This window comes from Simochromis diagramma, unplaced genomic scaffold (genome assembly GCF_900408965.1).
Source record: "Simochromis diagramma unplaced genomic scaffold, fSimDia1.1 OVJJ01000596.1, whole genome shotgun sequence".
Classification (NCBI taxonomy): domain Eukaryota; kingdom Metazoa; phylum Chordata; class Actinopteri; order Cichliformes; family Cichlidae; genus Simochromis; species Simochromis diagramma.
This window is the reverse complement of record NW_024387245.1, coordinates 15252992-15272505: the sequence shown is the minus strand read 5'-3', so window position 1 is coordinate 15272505 and position 19514 is coordinate 15252992. Positions and strand designations below refer to the sequence as shown.

The window sequence follows — 19514 nt, the reverse complement described above, 5'->3', positions numbered from 1 at the left end:
AACTCAACCCACAAATCAAATAAGTATGCAAATGCAGACAGTGGAATTCTTAACAAACAAACAGTGGGTCTCAGAGAGTCTTTCCCCCTGTGTCGTGCACACAGGTCACAGGTGTGTGTTTATGAATGTGTGTGTACAGCTTTCAGGTCAGCTCGTGGTGAAATCTGAACTAACCAACTGAACACAGTTTGAGTGACTCAAAGCATATTGTTTTCACATTGAACTGTGGGAAAGGATATCATAAAAGGCTATATATAGAACACAGTAGATATGAAGGAATTAAAAATATTGATCTTAATCAATTAGGAGAGAATGCGAGATTAAATCGAAGTTTTTTAAAGCTCAGTTTCACTATTAAATCCAAACGCAGTTTAACAGCATGGAAGAGAAATAGAGAAACTCACGATTATTTCTTTAGTGTTCTCTTCTTTTGTTTTTCTTTGTTTTTTTCAGGGGATAGTGTTATTGTGAAGTTGCATCAAATAGGACTTCTGTCTGTCTGTCAATATACGCACTGCCCGTCCAAACCCCGGCCTCTTATTAGATTTCAGCCATAAATAATTGATGATTTGCACCTCCCCCATCTCCCTTGGGCACTCTTTCTGTGTCGCATCCTTGCAGTTGCCTGTGGAAAAAGGACACTCAAGGTTGAGCAGTGCAATTTTCTGCGTGTTGTGTGTGTGTTCATAAACCATGACACTGGGAGTTCAAAGAGCAGGGGGAGCATCCTGGCATGAGTTCAGGAAGCAGATAACTTACCAAAGGAAGTGGCAAAAGGAAAGGTAAAATGAAAAAAGAAAAAGCAGATAATTAGATAGAAAAAAAGTACAATAAAGTCAAGAGCTTTGAGAAAATAACAACATGGTTTATTGGCTTTAGATTAGATTGGGGGGGAAAAGGGCCAGATTGCAGAAAGTAGGTCATGGTGGAGGAAACATGCTATCTACATACTGACTGATGAATCTACGCATGTTTAGAACATGTAACGGGGGAAAAGATTATCACTCTCCATAGGCTCTTTTCTATACGTAGGTTTTTACATAAACAGGTTTGCAGAACAGCAGATGTTCTTGGTTTACATCTCTTCAGATTCAAAGACTTCAAACAGGCACAATTCACACAGATATGGAGTCATGATGGTTCTGTGCTCATCTAATATGCAGATAGAAAAACATAAATGGAGAGTTATGCAAATATGCATTGTTAGCTCCTGACACATTTCATGAATTTCAAAACAGAGAGAGAACGCATTCCTTATCCTCTGTCAAGTTAAACTGTTGAAATGATTATTATGCATGCGACTGCGAAATAAATAGAAATGAAAAGCCAAAAGTGCAAGATAAAGGATAAAACTTTAAAGGTTTTAGCAAGCGGATTAACAGCCGCTTATTACTGTCGGTTGTAAAGCGATAGCAGAAAGAGTGACAAATTTCACAGTTACATTTTATACACAGCTTGAATTTGAGACCAAAAGCTCAGTCTTGACCTTACAAGCAGGAGTTGGCAAAACACTCTCACCGTGAGGTGTATTATAGGAGCTGTTCTGGAGATTTCGATCGTGTCAAACAATGTCCTTTGGGAGATAGCTGCTGTGGTATTGTAGATGCTCAAACTTTCTTTTAATTTTCTTTCCTGAGCATTAACAGATAGATAGAGGATAGATGCGGATAGAGCCATCTTGGATGTGCTGGTTTTAATATTGTGGCTGATCGGTGTAAGCAGAGAAGAGTCGAGTCAGATAGTTTAAGGAATATCAAGCTGTGCTTTGTCTTGGCAGCCGTTACACACAGAATGATTCCTGACACCATCTGCTGTCTTCCTGTTTTTGTTCTTCACTTTCCTTCTCAATACTAATCTCTTTGTTTTTCAGTCTCTCCATTTCTGGCACATGCTCTCTATACCTCTGTTTTTCATTCTCTTTCTTTTGTAGCTTTTTTAATGATTGATACTTCTTCAGTTAGGTTTAAAAGGACAGTTGTGTTGACTGGGCAGTTCTCAGTGCCAGCTGTGTGGATACTAAAAGGATTATGATTACTCTCTCTCTCTCTCTCTGTGTGTGTGTGTGTGTGTGTGTGTGTGTGTGTGTGTGTGTGTGTGTGCGCGCGCATGTGTGTGTGTGTGCGCGCGTGTGTGTGTGTGTGAGAGAGAGAGTGAGAGAGTGTATGAATAAGATAGAGACACCCACAGAGAGAAAGAATTAAACTGCCATTAAATATTTTAATTTTAAAACCTTAGTGAATCCTTTCTCACTCTTTTGTATAGTAATGTCATTTTTTTTAATTAATTATGCCCATCTGCAACCAGCAGGATTCCTTTTAATATATATACATATATATATTAGGGGTGCAACGATACACAAAATTCACGGTTCGGTTCGATACTTTGGTGTCACGGTTCGATATTTTTTCGATACAAAAAAAATGTTCATGCCTTTTTAATTTGTCATTTATTAAAATTATAAATATATATTTTAACTCAAAAGTACAGTTTTTAAATTTAACCCTAACCCTTGTGTGTGTTTTTTATTTTGACAGCGAATGCGCACCTGCGGACCACTTATGTGCAGCCCTGGTTATTTAGCTCGTCATATTGCAGCCACAGAAATTCTTTTGTCCATGAAACCATAAAGCTGCACTTTCTTTTTGCCTTATAGTCTGATTTGTCATAACTTCTCCGTTTTGTGGTAAGCTTTTCTTTGGCTGTCACTTCTTCACCCTGACCTGTCTTATTTGGCTCAGCAGAACTAAAATATATATCCTGCTGCTTTTACACAAGCACTCACATAAGCTCAGCGATTCTCTGCGCGATCAACCTCTCACATGTTTAAGTTTGCTGCGGGAGATTTCACTTGTCATGTTTGCATAGTAAGCTAACGATTAATAAGACGATGTCAGAGGAATTGGTGCACAAATTATCATCACTCACAGATCAGTGCTATCGCTCTCTATACACAGTTTGCGCGATTGCAAAGTGAAAGCAAAAAAACAAGCGCAAATTCAAACGCGATTGCAATATGTCACATATTGACAGTGGCTCACCGATGCCAATGACATAATTACCCAGCTACATTTCTGAAAGAATGCAAAAGCATTGACATATATTTTTCCTTCCTACAATAGCCCGACGGGTAGGGCAGAGATAGATTTTGGTAAACCGACTGAAAAAAATCGCTAGCCCCGGGACGTTGGGCTAGCAATATTGCGAGCCCTGTATCTGATTGAGGAATCACTCATCTTTGGAAAAGAGAGTTTATTACAGAGAAATGTCTCTTTCCAAAATAAAAGCTATACTATCCGCTTCTTCTGGGCTATATTCTCAGCAGCATAAGGAGAATCATGTGCTAACAGCTGTCTAAATGACTCGGCTAAAGTTAGTAGCATGCTTGCTTGTTTTTTTTCTGCTTCCACTTGTCTTTGCACTAGGATGATGTCGGGGTAAATGTGCAGTCATATTCGTTGTGTTCCCACTAGTGCTTTTAGGTTAATCTCGTTGAAATGACCTTAACGTCACAACACGGCAAATCTCCGTTAACGAGCTACCGCCGATCGCCCCGTGCATGGGGCTAGACGGCTAACACTAGTTCCCACCCATGTAATTGAGCATTGCATGGCACATCCAACATACTGTTTTACTTTAGTCCATGACTCGCTTACCTTCAGGGTCATACGTCACATGAAAACCAAAATAATTCCAAACGCCAGATCTGAATGAGGGTGGGGGAGGTCCATGTTACAAGGAGAGCTTAACTTCTGTCTTGCTAGCTTGCCCTGCGCTCTTCCTTCTGACGATGCTGTCTGTGTTGAGCGCTCAGTGAATCTGCATTCGACTACGCCGCCTAGGCTGCACTGTCGAGCCTAGGCGGAGTAGTCGAACGCAGATTCACTGAGCGCTCAACACAGACAGCATCGTCAGAAGGAAAGTTGATAAAATAAATTACAAATTACAATTACAATTTTGTATTGTTCGATACATATGCGTACCGAACCGAAAGCACTGTATCGAACGGTTCAATATCGATACGAATATCGTTGCACCCCTAATATATATATATATATATATATATATATATATATATATATATATATATATATATATATATATATATATATATAAATTTAAGTGAGTGTTAAGTGAGCCCTCAGGGATGAAAATAAATAACTTCACCTGGATTTTTTAAATACACATCTTTTAAAATAAGATGTAATATAATAGAAATAGACATTGTGGGTGAAAATGTGAAGGTTTGTAGTCAGACCTGAATATGCTGGAACCAGTGCTATTGGCATAGTTTTTTCAGAAGAAGTCTCGCAGTTTATCTGTTTCTTTGTTATTCCCTTCCTTTTCCCCTCCTCCTGAAAATGTGTAAACGTGGGTGTGCATGAGAGCTGATTTGCTTTATTCCTCGGAGAGCTGAATGATGATGAGTTTGAAAGCACTCTCTGTGATTCTGTCTGAGTTCCTTTAGACATTGTTGTCAGGATCGCTTCTGGCTCTAAAAATAGGCATTCAACGCATCAGAAGTGTCATAATTATACACAGTGACGAGGAGAACGATGGAGTAAAACTTAGTCCGTCTTAACAAAGCTGAAAGGCATCTCTCTCACAGCCAGGAGCTGTGATATTATTTTAGGAATATCAATTAGGTTTTACAAAAGCTATATGGCTGCTGTTTTATTTTTTTATGTTAACATTAAAGGGACCGACCTGACAACATCATACATGCAACCTTTTATTTCTCCTATACTGTCCATAAAGAAGCCCAACTGTCCAAAAAGATAAACCAACCAACAAACTAGCCAAGCAAATGTTGTTGAAATGTTTGTCCAGTAGAATTTTCTGTAAGAAAAACATTACACTTATTATGGAATTATGAAATGCTACATTTTCACTCATGCACCAGACCTCACTGGGATTTCCAAGTGTTTTCGTGCAGTTTTCAGTGTTTCCTGCATACTTCCCCCTCTGGACTGCTGTCCGTGGTGCTGATCACCTTGTCCTCAGATCCCTTGCAGAGAATCAGTACACATGAGAATTCAGTTTTGGCTCCTTTTCTGTGTTATTTGTGTAACAGCTCTGCAAGGTCTCTCTCCTTGTTTGTGTAACAACCATGTAACGCCTTTGCTCCATCTGAAGCAGCGGGGGATTTAAGCTACAACGAAAGCAAACAGCATGTCTGAGTGACGTGATGCCAAGAATTTGATACAGATTATTCAGCCAGTGAACCATCTGTACTTAAACTTTTCCCCTGGGACACCAATCTCAGATTGAATCTCAGTAATTATCAAGATCCCTTCGTGTTAGACAGTTTGTCCAAAAATTATCATCTTATCAAACCAGCTACAATTTTACTGTGGATTGCTTTAAACTTGCTTTGACCTTGACCACTGCTGTTGCTTATTAAAAAACAGTATTATAATCGGCATATAATAATATAATAATATAAACGGTCATAAATTAAGAGAAAACAGTGCCTTATGACCTCAGTTCCATAACGTTGACATAATGACATTAAGTAGTGTTCTTAACCTTTTCCATTAATGTCACTCCATTCAGACAAGATGCATATTAAAGCATTTCATACTTAATACTAACAAACAACTGTGCATTCAATGTAGCTCTTCCCTTACCTGAACTCTGTACAAGTGTGCTCTCATTTATGAGCATATTTTCATATCTGTGTTTTGCAGTCCTCTAGTGGTTTATTGCTGATACTACATGATGGAAAAAGTATGGTGTCAATTTACTGTAAAATGTACCAAAGCATTTCATATTATAAATACAGTTAGGCTGATGGAGTAATAGTGCAGGGACATTTATGTGGTTACTACTGTTTGTTGTCCTGGAGTTATGAACCATTCAGCCTCTAAAGAGTGTTCTGGCACAAGAGCTTTAGAGCTGAGTGTCTGCAGTCTGAGATACCAACAAGCTCAGGAAACATCCATCCTACTTAATCCCGACTGCTAGGGTTAACTTGGTCGTGGGCCAAAGATGGCATTGCTCCATATTGTTACATGTTTCAGAAAATGTTTTGAAATTGTAGTGCACAGTTCAAAATAAATGTTTTTCAAAAACCACTGCCTCTTTGTAATACATGTTTATTTCCAAAGGAATTTCTAGAAGTTCAGAAGAGTAAAATTCAAACTTTTTAGAATTAATTAGAAGATAACTCTCATGTAGTTCAACTAGAATACTCTGTGAGAGTTAGCATATAAACTCTTAACACCTAGTTAGCATTAATAATTGTTAAATTATCAACTCCAGACAGATTTGGTGCTTAACACTAAATCAGAGTTAACGTACCAACTCTCCAATAAGAGTTAAATTAACTCTCTCTGGTGTGGACCCATATAGACACTTTAAAAGACATGCTGGATTTGCTGTGTAGAGTCCCCTAGAGTAGCTGCTCCTTTGCAACAGAATGAGTGAGCTGGACGGAAGCTGTTTTTGATACCAATTAACTTCATCTTTGGTAATAAACTAATAGGCAGTACTACTACCATAAATATACAGCAAAATATAAAAAGAGTAAAAGATCAGAGGTTTAGTATATCAAATAAATTGCAGCTTACACTCAGGAGTGAGTGTCTACATCTTGTCATTCAGCCTCACCAGGGTGTTACTATGGAAGCTGCACCTGCTGCAGATGAGTCACCTTCAGCTGGCTGGAATCATTAAAGAGTTGTGTACACACACACACACACACACACACACACACACACACACACACACACACACAGAGGCCTCTTGACTTGTCTGCCAAACCACAAAGGGAATGACACAGAAACTGGACCAACACCAGGTGTCGGGTAAGCATGATCATTACATCTGTCCTATCATGTCTGTTTATTGACTCTTGCCATTTTGCTGATAAGGCCACTAAACAACACTTTTTACATTCCTGTTACATTTAATTTACTTACATTCAAATTAAATTTGCCTCAAATGTATCATTTTTCCCAGCCCTGTATCTGTGGAGTTGGTGCAACAGTAACACAGAGAAATCAATTTAATTTCATTCCGTTTAAATGTCACTGCAACCACTAACACATCCTGTGCGCTCATTAACTTTTTATTCTGGTCTAATAAAAGTGTGCCTCGTTTCATAGTCCTTCAAGACAGCAGATTTAAATTAGGTAAACAAATACAGCTTTAATTTTCGAGAAGTACACAAATATAACCATGACAACAGATATGCATTAAAGTAAATGTTTGGCTGTACGTTTTGCAATAGAGTTGTGGGTCCATTAGAGGTGGTTTTCTTTTCATGTGAAATTCCAATTCTAATGAAACTGTCTTTGGCGCCCCCTACAGTCTATAACACACAGTGACAGACTTTAGTGTTATGTGAATCCACTTTGCCCTGAATCGCACAAGTAATGAAGAAAACAGATGGATGGATGGAAGAATACACAAACTTTCACATGACAGTTTGTCACAGCTGAGACAAAACAAAGACTTGACTATAAGGTCATGCCGTCATGACTCCCAGAGTAGTTGCTTCTAAGGGTTTATTAAGCTCAGAGTCTACTGACTTGAATCATAAATGCTGGTGAAGTTATGCTGCAGCGGTCTTCACTGATGATTTAACTGTGACATTTTTATATTGATGTAGCATCTGTCCAAGTCTGTCTTGGCTCTTCAAAGTAAATTGTTTCATATGTACCGACGTAGATCTGAACAGACAGCTTTTGCTGCTTAAAGGTATCCTGGAGCCCAACCATCTCTGAGCACATACTGTGGAAATATAAAAACAGGTCAATACTCTAAGAATAAAGTGGTAAATAAAAGGTGATGAAAGTATAAAAATTTGTCTGGACACAGGTTATGTTTGCTTAGGTTTGGCGTGAAGCTACTACTTTTATTCATCTTCAAGTGGACATATAGTGACATCATTTTAACAATGACAAAAAAATAATAAAACACATTAGAATTCAAATGTACCGAATTCTTTTTCAATGAATGCCACCTTTTAGGTGGTGCATACTGATTTATTGAAATTCAGGCGTAAAAGTCACTTCACATTTCTATCCATTTATTTCACTCTCCATTCATGAATTATCAGCTATTGTTTCTTATCCATCCTGTAGAAGGATCATTAATGTAATCAGTGAACAAAAATGGCTTTCATAGAAAAAACCCACAACAAATGTTACACAAATTATTCAGATTCTTTACAATTAAACAAAAGCGGTCCTTAAAAAAGTGATCTCTGGTAAGGGTCCTCACAAATGCAGCAAAGGATGGATCCATGTGCGGCAGGATGAAGGTGTGCAACTGTGCAGTGTTTGGCTTTAATTTCACCTTGATGACAAACAAGACTTCAATAATTCAGCTCTCGGCCTCCCTTATGTTGTGACAAATAGAGGCCACATCAATACAGCAAAGTGCCAAACCTGATGACAACCCAATCTAAAACACTGTCGTCTTGACCCTTTTCTTAGCCACCCTCACTTTATTTTATGATTATTGTATTCTGCAGCATTTCTATTTTTATTAGATAGTATACAGTGATAAGTGACAGGCTGGGTGTTTGACAATGAAAGTGGAGTCCATCACACAAAGGAGGAAGGAAGCACGAGACAAGGTTTCACGCCCACAGAACATAAAGAGAGAGCTTAAATTTAGCATAAGATATACTGCTATTGATATGCTACATCATGCCTTTCCAGCCTCTGGAGACAACACAAGGACAACAAATACACGATGTTTGGAAATATAGAACAAGCATAATGACAAAAAGGGCAACATAACAAGTGGTTGCAGTGCCTTAAAAGTAGAAAATCTATAGCATTTTCATGGTAAGCTATTCCATAATTCGCTTCAATTTACTGACAGAAGAGTTTCTCCAAATGTGATGTGACAATGCGAGACATGACATAGTGCCCTGTGTGGTGCCACAAAGTCAGACTACAGATACATTTTACTGATGCATTTCTACAGATTTCTGGACTTCTATTTATAATGACACTGTTGTGAAGCTACCTGTATTCAGTAAAAGCTCTGGACACAGAATACTTAGCAATAAACATCCACACGAAATCGGATAGCAAGATCAACTAGAGCAGGGGTGTCAAACATTATGCCAGGGGGCAGAATTGGCCCAGCAATGGCTCCAATCCAGCCCACTGGATGGATTTTTAACTATATTTCCCCACATTTTGCACCGACCTTCCCCCGTGACCATCCATGCTACACCAAATTAATAAAGCAAATAGAATAAACCTGGTTTTGTTTTGTTTTTTCACTACCTTCTATAGAAGCTAATGTTTTTGACAGTAGGCTCACAGTGGCTCTCTGAATTACCCAAAAACTTTCTGTTTTGACTGAACTTTCTCTGCAGTTTCACAAATTTATTTCTTATAGTTTAAACCCAAAGAGTCATACTGACAGATTTCACTTCTTTTTCTTATATTGAGATATCTCAGGCATAGCTTAATGCGTATTTGACACATTGCCTTGAGTAATTCTAAAAACTAATCCTAAAAATAATTACTATTGACTACAAACTGAATTATCTCTGTAAATACAATGATGCCAAAATGTAAACGCTGAGAATGTGATAGGAGACAAGAAAGAATAATCAGAAATTGAAACATTTTAAAAGTTTGAGCCATAACTTTTTAGACAATGACAATTTTTGTGGCACATCTTTAAATGTTAGATTATTTTTCAATACTCGGACTTACCCCAACCCTTCCTGAGCCTGGTTCTGCTGGAGGTTTATTCCTGTTAAAAGGGAGTTTTTCCTTTCGACTGTCGCCAAAGCACTTGCTCATATGGGGTCATATGACTGTTGAGGTTTTCTCTATTGTATTATTTTAGGGTCTACCTTACAATATAAAGCGCTTTGAGGTGACTGTTGTTGTGATTTGGCGCTGTATAAAATTGAGCTCGAGAAAGAATATAGCCTTTTGCACATTCATCCTGGTACTTACATCAGCAGTCACATTATTACAAAATACTTGAGGCTCGATTCCACTGACAGGTATACATGTCCATGCGTGCTCATGCATAATGACGCCTCAACCATGTTAGACAGACAATGTGGTATGCTTGGATCATCTAATGTAGTATTGAAAAAATACAGTTTTAAAGATCTCAAGCAAAGAAAGCGCTTATGTCCCTCAGTGACTAATATATTGCTTTAAAGTTTGGAGATGATCCAGTGTAAACCTTGTAATCCATGTAACCCTGAGTTTTGTCGTATGACTTTGAAGGATTACATACTAAAATGGTGTATTTTACTATCTTTACTATTATGACTGAAGTAGAATTGGCTGAAATCTTTGGTTTCTCTAAGATATAAAAACTTGAAATGTTTTGTTGAAATTGTTTTTCAATTTTAACTTTGACCTTGGGCACTAACAATGAAGGTCAAGGTTAAATGCTTAGCCAGCCTAGGTACACGTGTCCCCCCAAGGCCTAGTATATGGTTCTGAAGTTTGAAAACAATCCATAAGAAATTGTGTGTAATATAAAGTTTTTATTGATTGATTGATTGATTGATTGATTGAGTGTGATCTTGACCTAATTTTTTACCAAAATTAAATCAGTTTCAGCTGTTATTGGTATCTACAATTCTAAAAATGAGTATTATGTGGTTTAATGTGATCCTAATAAAGGACTGAAAATACAGTACTTATTACACCACATATCTAAATAACATCTAACAAAAAGGAAAGGACTTCAGCCTAGATGACTGCTCTTCTATTTTCAGCTGTTCAGAGTTTCTGTCTCACTGCAGCCTGTGTAGGTGTGTGTGTGTGTGTGTGTGTGTGCACGTATATGCTTCTGTGTGTGTGACAGTGCGGCCTTGCCTCAAAGTGACTGATATTTGTCACTGTATGAGGAAGCAGAGAGCTGAATTATTGAAGGCTTGTTTTTCATCAAGTTGAAATTAAAGCTACACACGCAGAGGGTTCAACACACACACGCACACAGTCAAACACAACCGCACAGTCAATCACTTCGGCAAATTACTTCTGCTGAAAACCAGCCTAGAACACAAAGTTCAAAATGAAACTCGCGATTACTTCAGGGTGCGCGTGTGCGTGTTTACCGCACTATGTCACATTTCTCACTTTACTTCATCTACCTCCACGCTGGGTTGCAGAGCAGTGATCAGCAGTCATTTGGTGCAGTTTGTAGGCTGCTGAAGGAAGTGCTGTACATGCTTGAAACACACGTTTTAAGTTACATAAAAGGATTATATGAGATATGAAGTGTACGTCTGATGGGATGCAACAAACCATTAAGCTGGTAACTGCACAACAACCCCGTGTTTTTTATGAGCCACTCTGAGTCATCGGTTGTCTTAATGACTCCTAGGAATTTGTGATGAGGAATTTATAAGATACAAGCAAAGTGCGTTTTACAGTTGGCTTGTGTTGCCATTCGGGTGACAATTAAAGATAGGGGAGGAGCTCTGTCTAAGTACTTCTGTATAATTTAGCATCAGAATTTCCTTTGCTGATGAGTTCAAAATTGCTCCAGGGGTCGACTTCTTTGACAAAATATTTTGTCTGAGACTGGATAAACAGTTAAAACATCCATTTATTTTCTTAAGTGTGAAATATCTTCAGTGGAACTTTGGGTGAAAAACAGAAGAAAAAAATAGACCACAAACCTTTGCTTCTCTTTTATCTCAGAATGATAAACACATTAAAAAGGTGTTAGCATTATATCTGGTTCAGGCCACTAATGTTATCTTTAATAAAAGGACTGTTTGGGTGTTTCACATGCAGTGCGGTTTCATTCTGCTCTGTGCCTTCACTGTTCACGGTTTCTAATACTGGTGTGGTTTAATGCTGACAGGAAGATGAAACGCATCTTTTTTATAAGCTGCACACAACGCCTCAACAGGAACTGAAAGAGCACAAAAGCTTGTCTCTCATTCTAAATTCCATTTAGAGTAGCACACTTGACACTACAGTCTCCATGATTCATTTATGTTAATAAAGAAGCATCTTTATTGAAATTTGACACAATAAATCACATTACTAATAAAGATGTTATCTTATTTTTTATAAGTTCGTACACATAAAGAAATATAAATAATACGTGAAATCAAATTGTAAATTTCACATTTTAGGGATTTGTTTTCTTTATTATTTGATTAAATAATAATAATAAAACATATAAACTACTATATAGAAAAACAGAAAAAATTATCTTTAAAAAAAATAAAGTGACTATATAAATTTTTTTAAACATTTATCATTTCCAGTAAAAACACGTCCGTGTTAGGTTTTTTAAAACAAGGCCTACTTTAGTCTGGTCATGGTTAAGTAAAACCAACATCTATTCCTAGCATGAGACAGGTATGGTACAAACCATACAACCATACACCTGCGCTGACTCTGCCCTACTTTTTAAGTCAACTTTGTGGCTCCAGCAATGCCACCTGACTTCCAACTCTGCTCTTGTCATAACAGCTAGGGCTCACACGACGACTTTGCCTGAGACAAAGCGTTTAATACAAATCTTAATTTTATTCTTTCCTTAAAAGTCAAATCTTTAAAAGATCTTCCTCATGCAGAAGTGTCACCACAAGAGATTTGAAATGACTCATCAAACGTTTACAGCTGCAGCAGGAAGATCAAAGGACTCTTATTCTGATAATCAGAGATATTGAAAAGCGATAGCGATTATTACCTCTGAATGAGTTTACAACCAGCTTTTTATTTGAATGAGGCAAAATGCCACCAATCAGCACATCTGCGTTGAACACTTTGCACCCCTCCTAGTTTCCATTGGCACACTTTCTAATCTGTCAACACCTTTTCATTCCGGCCAAAAGCCACCCTCGCACGTTTCGCATATTCATCTCTTTATCTTACCCCGTTAAGGCTTGCCATCTCATCTTGGCTTTTCATTTCCTTTAACCACCGGTGCTCTCAGCCTTACACAGGAAGTGTCAGGTCTGCCCTGCCCTGTCACTCTTCTCAGTCTCCGGCTGCTTGTCACATAAACAAAGTGTTTGCAGTATCACCCGCAGAGAGGAACTGTGGTTCATATCGAGGTTCTTCTCTTCGACAAGAAGTTATCCTCCCTGCCTGGTTGTCCTCAGCTTTTTACAGAAACCTTTCTCAGATGATCCATTTGTGAGCAGATTGAAACTGAGCTACAACATGAGCCTACGGAAACTAAGTGAGTAGCATGTGTGTTTGTTTGAATCTATTTGGAGGGCGGTTAAACTGTATAGTAAGCAGTTCAGTTCAGATCTGAAGATCTGAAGATCAAACATTGTTCTGGTGATAATGTGACAATAGTGACATGTAAAAAAAAATCAGCACCACAACAAATAAAGTCTACTTCAAATATTTTTTGTCTGCTTTTGTTAAAGCAGTCAGGTAAGATAAATACCTTATTTACTTTATTTTAATACTGTATGCATACATGTTCTTATATTAAAATGTCATTTTAAACGCAGTCCTTTTATATCTCTGCTTCTTGGAAAGATTTAAAAAAAAAAGCGTATGGACATTTCTGCACAAAGGCAAATTTGTGGCAGCAAAATGCAAAGAAGAGGGTAAAAGTCCCCTCAGTGCCTCTTGAAATTGGCACATATTCAGCCAAGCAGAAACAAAAGCACAGCTATATAAATAGCATTCAGTTCAAAGCTGCAGATAAATGCAAAGAAAGCAGAACAAGCGAGAAAAGAATACAATATATTTTTATCAACTTACAATGTTGCTGTGACTAGATATGTCACTAGAATTGTACCCTTGGGTAGTAATTTGTATGTTTTGGCCGGACAAGATTTACAAAGGCTACTCTTCTTTTCCATTTTAAGAAGCTTCAGCAATTTGAGCGTCAGATTTTTTATAAATTCAAATTCAAATTCAAATTCAAATTTTATTTGTCACGTACACAGTCATACACAGTACGATATGTAGTGAAATGCTTGGACAACTGCTCGTGACCTAAAGAAAACAAAAAAAAGGAAAAGGCTATGAATAAGATAGGAAATAAATATGAAAAATTAAAAAGGGTAAATTTAACTAGGAAGGAATAAAATATAAATTAAGGTTAAAAATGAAATAACTGTACAACACAAATTAGAATGAAGGGTAAATTTAACTGGGAAGAATAAGATAAAATATATAAATTAAAGTTGAAAATAAAATAACTGTACAACAAAATACACAATATAGAACTATATAAGAATGTATGAAGAAATCTAAATATAAATAATATATACACAATAACAGCAGCTGTACAAGTATTAACCGGAAATGAAGAATATAGTGACCAGTGTTGTGCAAAAACAAAGTCCAGAAAGTCCAGTGTGTGTGTAAGAACTGTATGTGTGGGTCAGTAGCGATGTTGTCTAATTAAACTACTTAACACTACAAAAACAACTTACTTAAATGAGCGAAAAGAATAAATATGAATCAAAGGTTTTAGATGCACTGCAATCTAAATCTGCTTACTGTCTTTCTTCCTATTCTTGTGGGTGCTACTGTGAAAGGTCACCCCAGCATACTTGTTTCACTCTGTCCCTAGCATCTTCTTCTGTCACACCAACCCTCTGCACGTCCTCCTTCACTGCATCCATAAACCTGCTCAGTGGTCTTCCTCTTTTCTTCCTGCCTGACAACTCCATATCCCACATCCTTTGTCCAATACATTCGCAATCCCTCCTCAGCACATGTCCAACCTCGCTTCTCTAACTTTATCTCCAAACTGCCCAACCTGAGCTGTCCCTCTGATTTTACTCTTTTATAATCCTGTCCCACCTGGCCACTCCAAGTATCCACTTCCAGCTCCGCCTGTTTTTGATTGATTAGTACCGTCGTCTCCAAACAATACATGATAGCAGATCTCACTACCATCTTGTAAACCTTTCTTTTCCCTCTTGATGTCACTCTTCTCTCACAAGACTTGTTTCCACCCACTCCACCCAGCCTGCGCTCTCTTCTTTTGACCTCTCTTGTGCACTGTCATTTGCTTTGGATGGTTGCCACCTCCTTGCAGCTTCACCTTTCCACCTGCCTGACTTTCATTTCTCTTCTCTTCAGCGCATACCTCCACCTGTCCAGGGTCTCTTCCACCTCCTCCCAACTGTCACCACAGATCACAGTACCACAAACATCGTAGTCCACGGAGATTCCTGCTTGACATCACCACTGCCAGTCTCATTACTGTCCTATAATTCTGAAATTCTCACACCCGCCTTGTCCTCAGTAATGATCTTTATATCTCTTTTGCAACTATAAAGAGCTTTCATTGTTTTAAACAGTTGCATCTCACCATAAATGCTTGTTAACATAGACTGAGGTACAAGCATTTTTCCACGGTGTATTTAAAGTAAGAGCAGAAAAAAAGGAGACTAGATGAAAAAAGAAGCGACCAAGATTACAACCTGAACACTCGCTCTTCTTTAATTGTCTTTCTCTCAAGGTTTCAAATGGTTTGGCAGCCTAACCAACCTCAGTTTTCGCCGTTCCACTGAGAAATCACCTTCCAAGTCCTCTAAATCAAAGTCTGGAGCAGGAGCAGATGACACTGATGGTTGCACAGTCCTAACTCCGGTTGCTGAGGCGACTGTGGATGACCTGGGGGCCATGCGTCCCCGCACTGCCAGCTATGTCCGCTCCAGTGAGAGCTATACACACGTGGGCACGCTACCACGTCTTCTGACGAGGAAGAAGGACAAGAGCGCCAAAGGTAAATGCAGCAGAAGTTACCATCATCTCTCCAGGCTGGCTGAACTTTTGGGCTTATATGGGGAAATATTTAACATGCTAAATAACATGCTTTCTCTCTCACACTCATGTACCCAGGATGCCCGAGCAGCAGTAAGAAGGCTAAAGACAAGATCAACAGAAGTCAAAGCCAGCGACCTGCAGGGGACCAGAGCTCACTGAGACTCAAAGATGCCAAAGAGGCTGAGGATGCAATTAACACTGATACTCGGCCCTATGCACTGCTTGAACCTGATAGTGAAAGTAAAAAACCCGAAACCTCAAACGTCGCCTCTGGGCCTACATCTTCAAGTGTAGATCTGCCGCCATCTGATGGCTGCGGCGCAGAACTTCAGCCAAAGATTTGCGACAAGCAAGGCGTCACCGAGGCAGGTGCAGACTCGAACCCCGAGAAAGAGAACTCGTCACCTCCCCTTAGCAAAGAGAATGATGAGGCGCATGCAGGTCATGGTTTAGAGCCAAAAGAGGAGTCCAGAGAAGCGACAGACGGGGCAGAAACAAAAAACCAGGAGTCTGACAGCATCTACAGGTGATCTTTTTTTATATCTTTCATTTTTAAAACCACAGTGTTTGTAGCTATTTGTTCACCTGCTACATGTACTAGGTCTACCTAATTTATTCTGTGTTTTATAAACTAATCATACCACAGCCTTGTCTATGGTCATGTTCCAGCACAGAAAAACTGAGCAAATGATGGAGGAAGGGAGCCTTAATTAAGGCCGAGCACCTCTAGTCTGGTTGTGTTCTTTGAGTAAGCCAGAGGGCGCAGATCTGCGGGTTAAACTGCAAATTCGCTTTGTGCAGACTTTGCTGTAGACAGGACTTATCCGAAGCAATGTATGTGAAGTGGGAATATAACAGGATTCATTAAATTCTTTTGTGGGTAACATCGATTCTTTTTTATCGATTGAATTCTGCTGGGAAACTCCTAGTTTTATGATTTTTTTTTCTCGCATTGATTTGTTCTTACGCACAAGAACCCAAGTGAAATAAGATTTTTGTGGGCTTATTGCATGCGTTTCATAATTTATCAACAAAGCCAAAAGTTGAAGAAGAGTTTGGGGAAATGTACTAAGACTTCAACCGATCTCATGTTCTCGTAACTTTCCCATGGCATGTCAGTGCGTGTCTCGTGTTAGAGTGGGATTTGCACTGCGTGTGTATGTGAGCGCGTGCTTGTTGGCTGTGGTTATGCTGGCACGCGGGGGCTCGTGTGTGTGTGTGAGCGTGCACTATCAACCCATTAGTTCTAGCCGAGGGACCGTGGGAAATGCAGCTCTATAGAGTGTACTCCAACTTCAGTATAGGCACATCAAAGAGTTCTCCCTCCTGTGTCAGTTCAACCCTAAATCACAGGTCTTTCCATCGCTCAGCCTGACCGTCCATTTCCCTTCCACAGCCTGTCCACAGTGCAGCTCTTTACTCGTATTTCCCAGCTTTACTGGAAAACCCTTTTCAGTTGATTCTCAGTGTTGGTAGTGTGTGGTACTTTGGGATTCTGCTAAGAATGAAATGTTGTCATCTTGTTTCTGGGATAATCTGAGCAGCTGGCAGATACAGGTCCTCTGTGTCATTGTCTCCCAAGCAACAAAACATGGACATTCAGCATCTACTCATGTTGTCACTCATGCTGTTATGGCTGCATCTAAGACAAGTACAGGATAACCTCATTTCCAAATAAGCCGAGACTGTTTAAATTGCAAATGAAATGATAATGCAGTGCCTTAAAATCGGATCATGTTTAGCACATCTTCTATGTAAATGTCTCAGAAGTGACTGGACAAATTTCTGCAGCTTTAAAAAGAGAACTGTTTCCTATTCTCGCTTGATAAAAGGTTTCAGCTGCTCAGCAGTTTGGGGCCACATTTGCTGCACTTTGTTTGGTATATATGCCAAACGTCTTCACTGGGTGATGGCTGACTTTAGCACATGGATTACTTCATTGCTTAGCCATGCTGTTTGAATAGATGCGGAATATGCCTTGACACTGTGTAGCTGAAATAAGCAAGACAGTCTCTGAAAAGATGACAGCATGTGTTATATCATCAACAGTGCAATTCATCAAATCACAGCTGTGCAAGTTAGCCATGTCAAGTATGCTAATACATCCTCGTAACAGCACAGATGCTGGCTTTCCTATGTCATTTTCTTTAGTTGTGGACTGTTGGTCAGACAGTTGGATTGTGTTGCATGACAGCAGATATTTTTCCTTATCTTTCTGAGATTTTATGAACTACGCAATGAATTCATCAGCAAGACATTTTTTTCAGCGTGTCTAGTTTTTATCAAGTGAGAAGTCAGTTTAATAGAGTACATAACCCACTGTCCTCATCCTTGAGTAAGTTGAGGGCAACTTGAGGTAGCAGCAGGAGAACTGTGAAACTGAGTTTTAATGAAGTATATTATCCAGTAGATGAGGTACAATGTTGCAGGCAGATTATCTCTAATGAATTCAAAAATCCCAGGAAAGCTTTCTTTTTAGTCTTCTATGCACTTTATTATCAGTTTCAGGGCACTGGGACCTTAAGTTGCATCCTGCTTTATAAACTTTTCAGGCTTTTCCATTAGACGTGACATGAGAAACATGCACATACACAGCTGTGGGATTTTTTTTGAAAGTGTTGGAAAAGAGCATATACATATTTAAAACAGACTACTGCTTCTGAATTTTATGTAAATCCGGGGTAATATTTGTTCTCGCTAGTGTTATCAGATGCATAGTTATGCATTAAAATATTCTATACTTATACAATATTAAAAAAGAAAATCAGGGTTAAAAGCATAGAAGCAACTGTGGCTGTGGCACTGTGGCGCTCCTCTACTGTGGGACCTATTAACATTCCCAAGCCTACTACCATGATAGGGGCCTTTGATCTGACCTCTCTGTAGTCATGTATAACACAGCTTTGCTCTGGGCCCTGTGAGACCCTTCATGCAAGTGGGAGCTGTGCTGAGTGATCTTAAAACTTGTCTGGGAGTGTAATTGCCCCTTTTGCTTGCCACTGCACCGTATCTGCACACTAGTGCCCACACTGAGGCTCCCAGGACTGCAGCACAGTGAGTTTTGACACATGATAGGGATCCATCATGAGTGTTAAAGCGTGAGTTATGGTGCCTCTGAGATTTAAGAGGCCAGCTCCATATTTAGCAACCTTAGATGCTCAGTGGGATTTGTTATCTCTCTATTTTCCTTGAAGCTGCGCTGCAATAGTGTTTTACTCACTGGAGAGCGTGCTGCTGTTGTGGGAATACAGGCAGACCTTTTGTGTGTTAACATGTGCTGCACCTGTTAGAAGAGCAGATCAAACACAAAGGCACGATTGTGTGTATCAAAGGTTTATAGGCTTCCCCCCCCCCTGTTATTACAATCCTGAGCATTTTATGTCTTTAATCTTTCTTTTCTCCTCTTGTCCTTCTTCATTATTCTCTTTTCAGCCACATGAAGCCAGCAGAGGACCGATCAGAATATGTTCAGGTGGGTCTGCATCTGTTTTTTTAATCTTCTTTTATGATTATGCAGTTTATTCTTCTGCTCTGTGTCTGGGCGTATTTTAAAATTGCCCTAAGGAAGCATTTCAAAAATCTCTACCTTTGACACACGGACAAAAAGCCCCAATAATTTTTCACTCTTTACCTTTCCATTATCATTATATTTTTTTTAATATACTCTTCTGTCACAAACACACATTTAAGACCTTACACTTGAGCAGATATTAGTTGCAGTTTTCACCATGAATGTGCAGTTGAATTTCCTCCTGAACTGCATGATTATTAAGATGATTAAATTTGATATTTTTTTCATGT

The 19514-nt window shown here is 38.9% G+C and overlaps 1 protein-coding gene and 1 long non-coding RNA gene across 3 annotated transcripts in view; one reads left to right on the top strand and one right to left on the bottom strand.

The window, feature by feature from the left end:
* Window positions 1–19514, bottom strand: part of LOC120714343 — an 873031-nt gene that overhangs the window by 407359 nt on the left and 446158 nt on the right. The gene's annotated exons all lie outside the window — the stretch shown is intronic.
* sh2d3ca (SH2 domain containing 3Ca) overlaps window positions 12267–19514 on the top strand; it is a 58144-nt gene continuing 50896 nt past the window's right edge. The window contains exons 1-4 of one of the 2 annotated variants that reach the window (XM_040000459.1): window positions 12267–13149; window positions 15406–15672; window positions 15789–16239; window positions 19146–19185. In XM_040000459.1, coding sequence (XP_039856393.1) covers window positions 13131–13149; window positions 15406–15672; window positions 15789–16239; window positions 19146–19185 — 777 coding nt within the window. In that variant the 5' untranslated portion in view covers window positions 12267–13130. The remainder of the gene's footprint in view (window positions 13150–15405; window positions 15673–15788; window positions 16240–19145; window positions 19186–19514) is intronic. The other variant, XM_040000460.1, reaches the window with a different exon arrangement.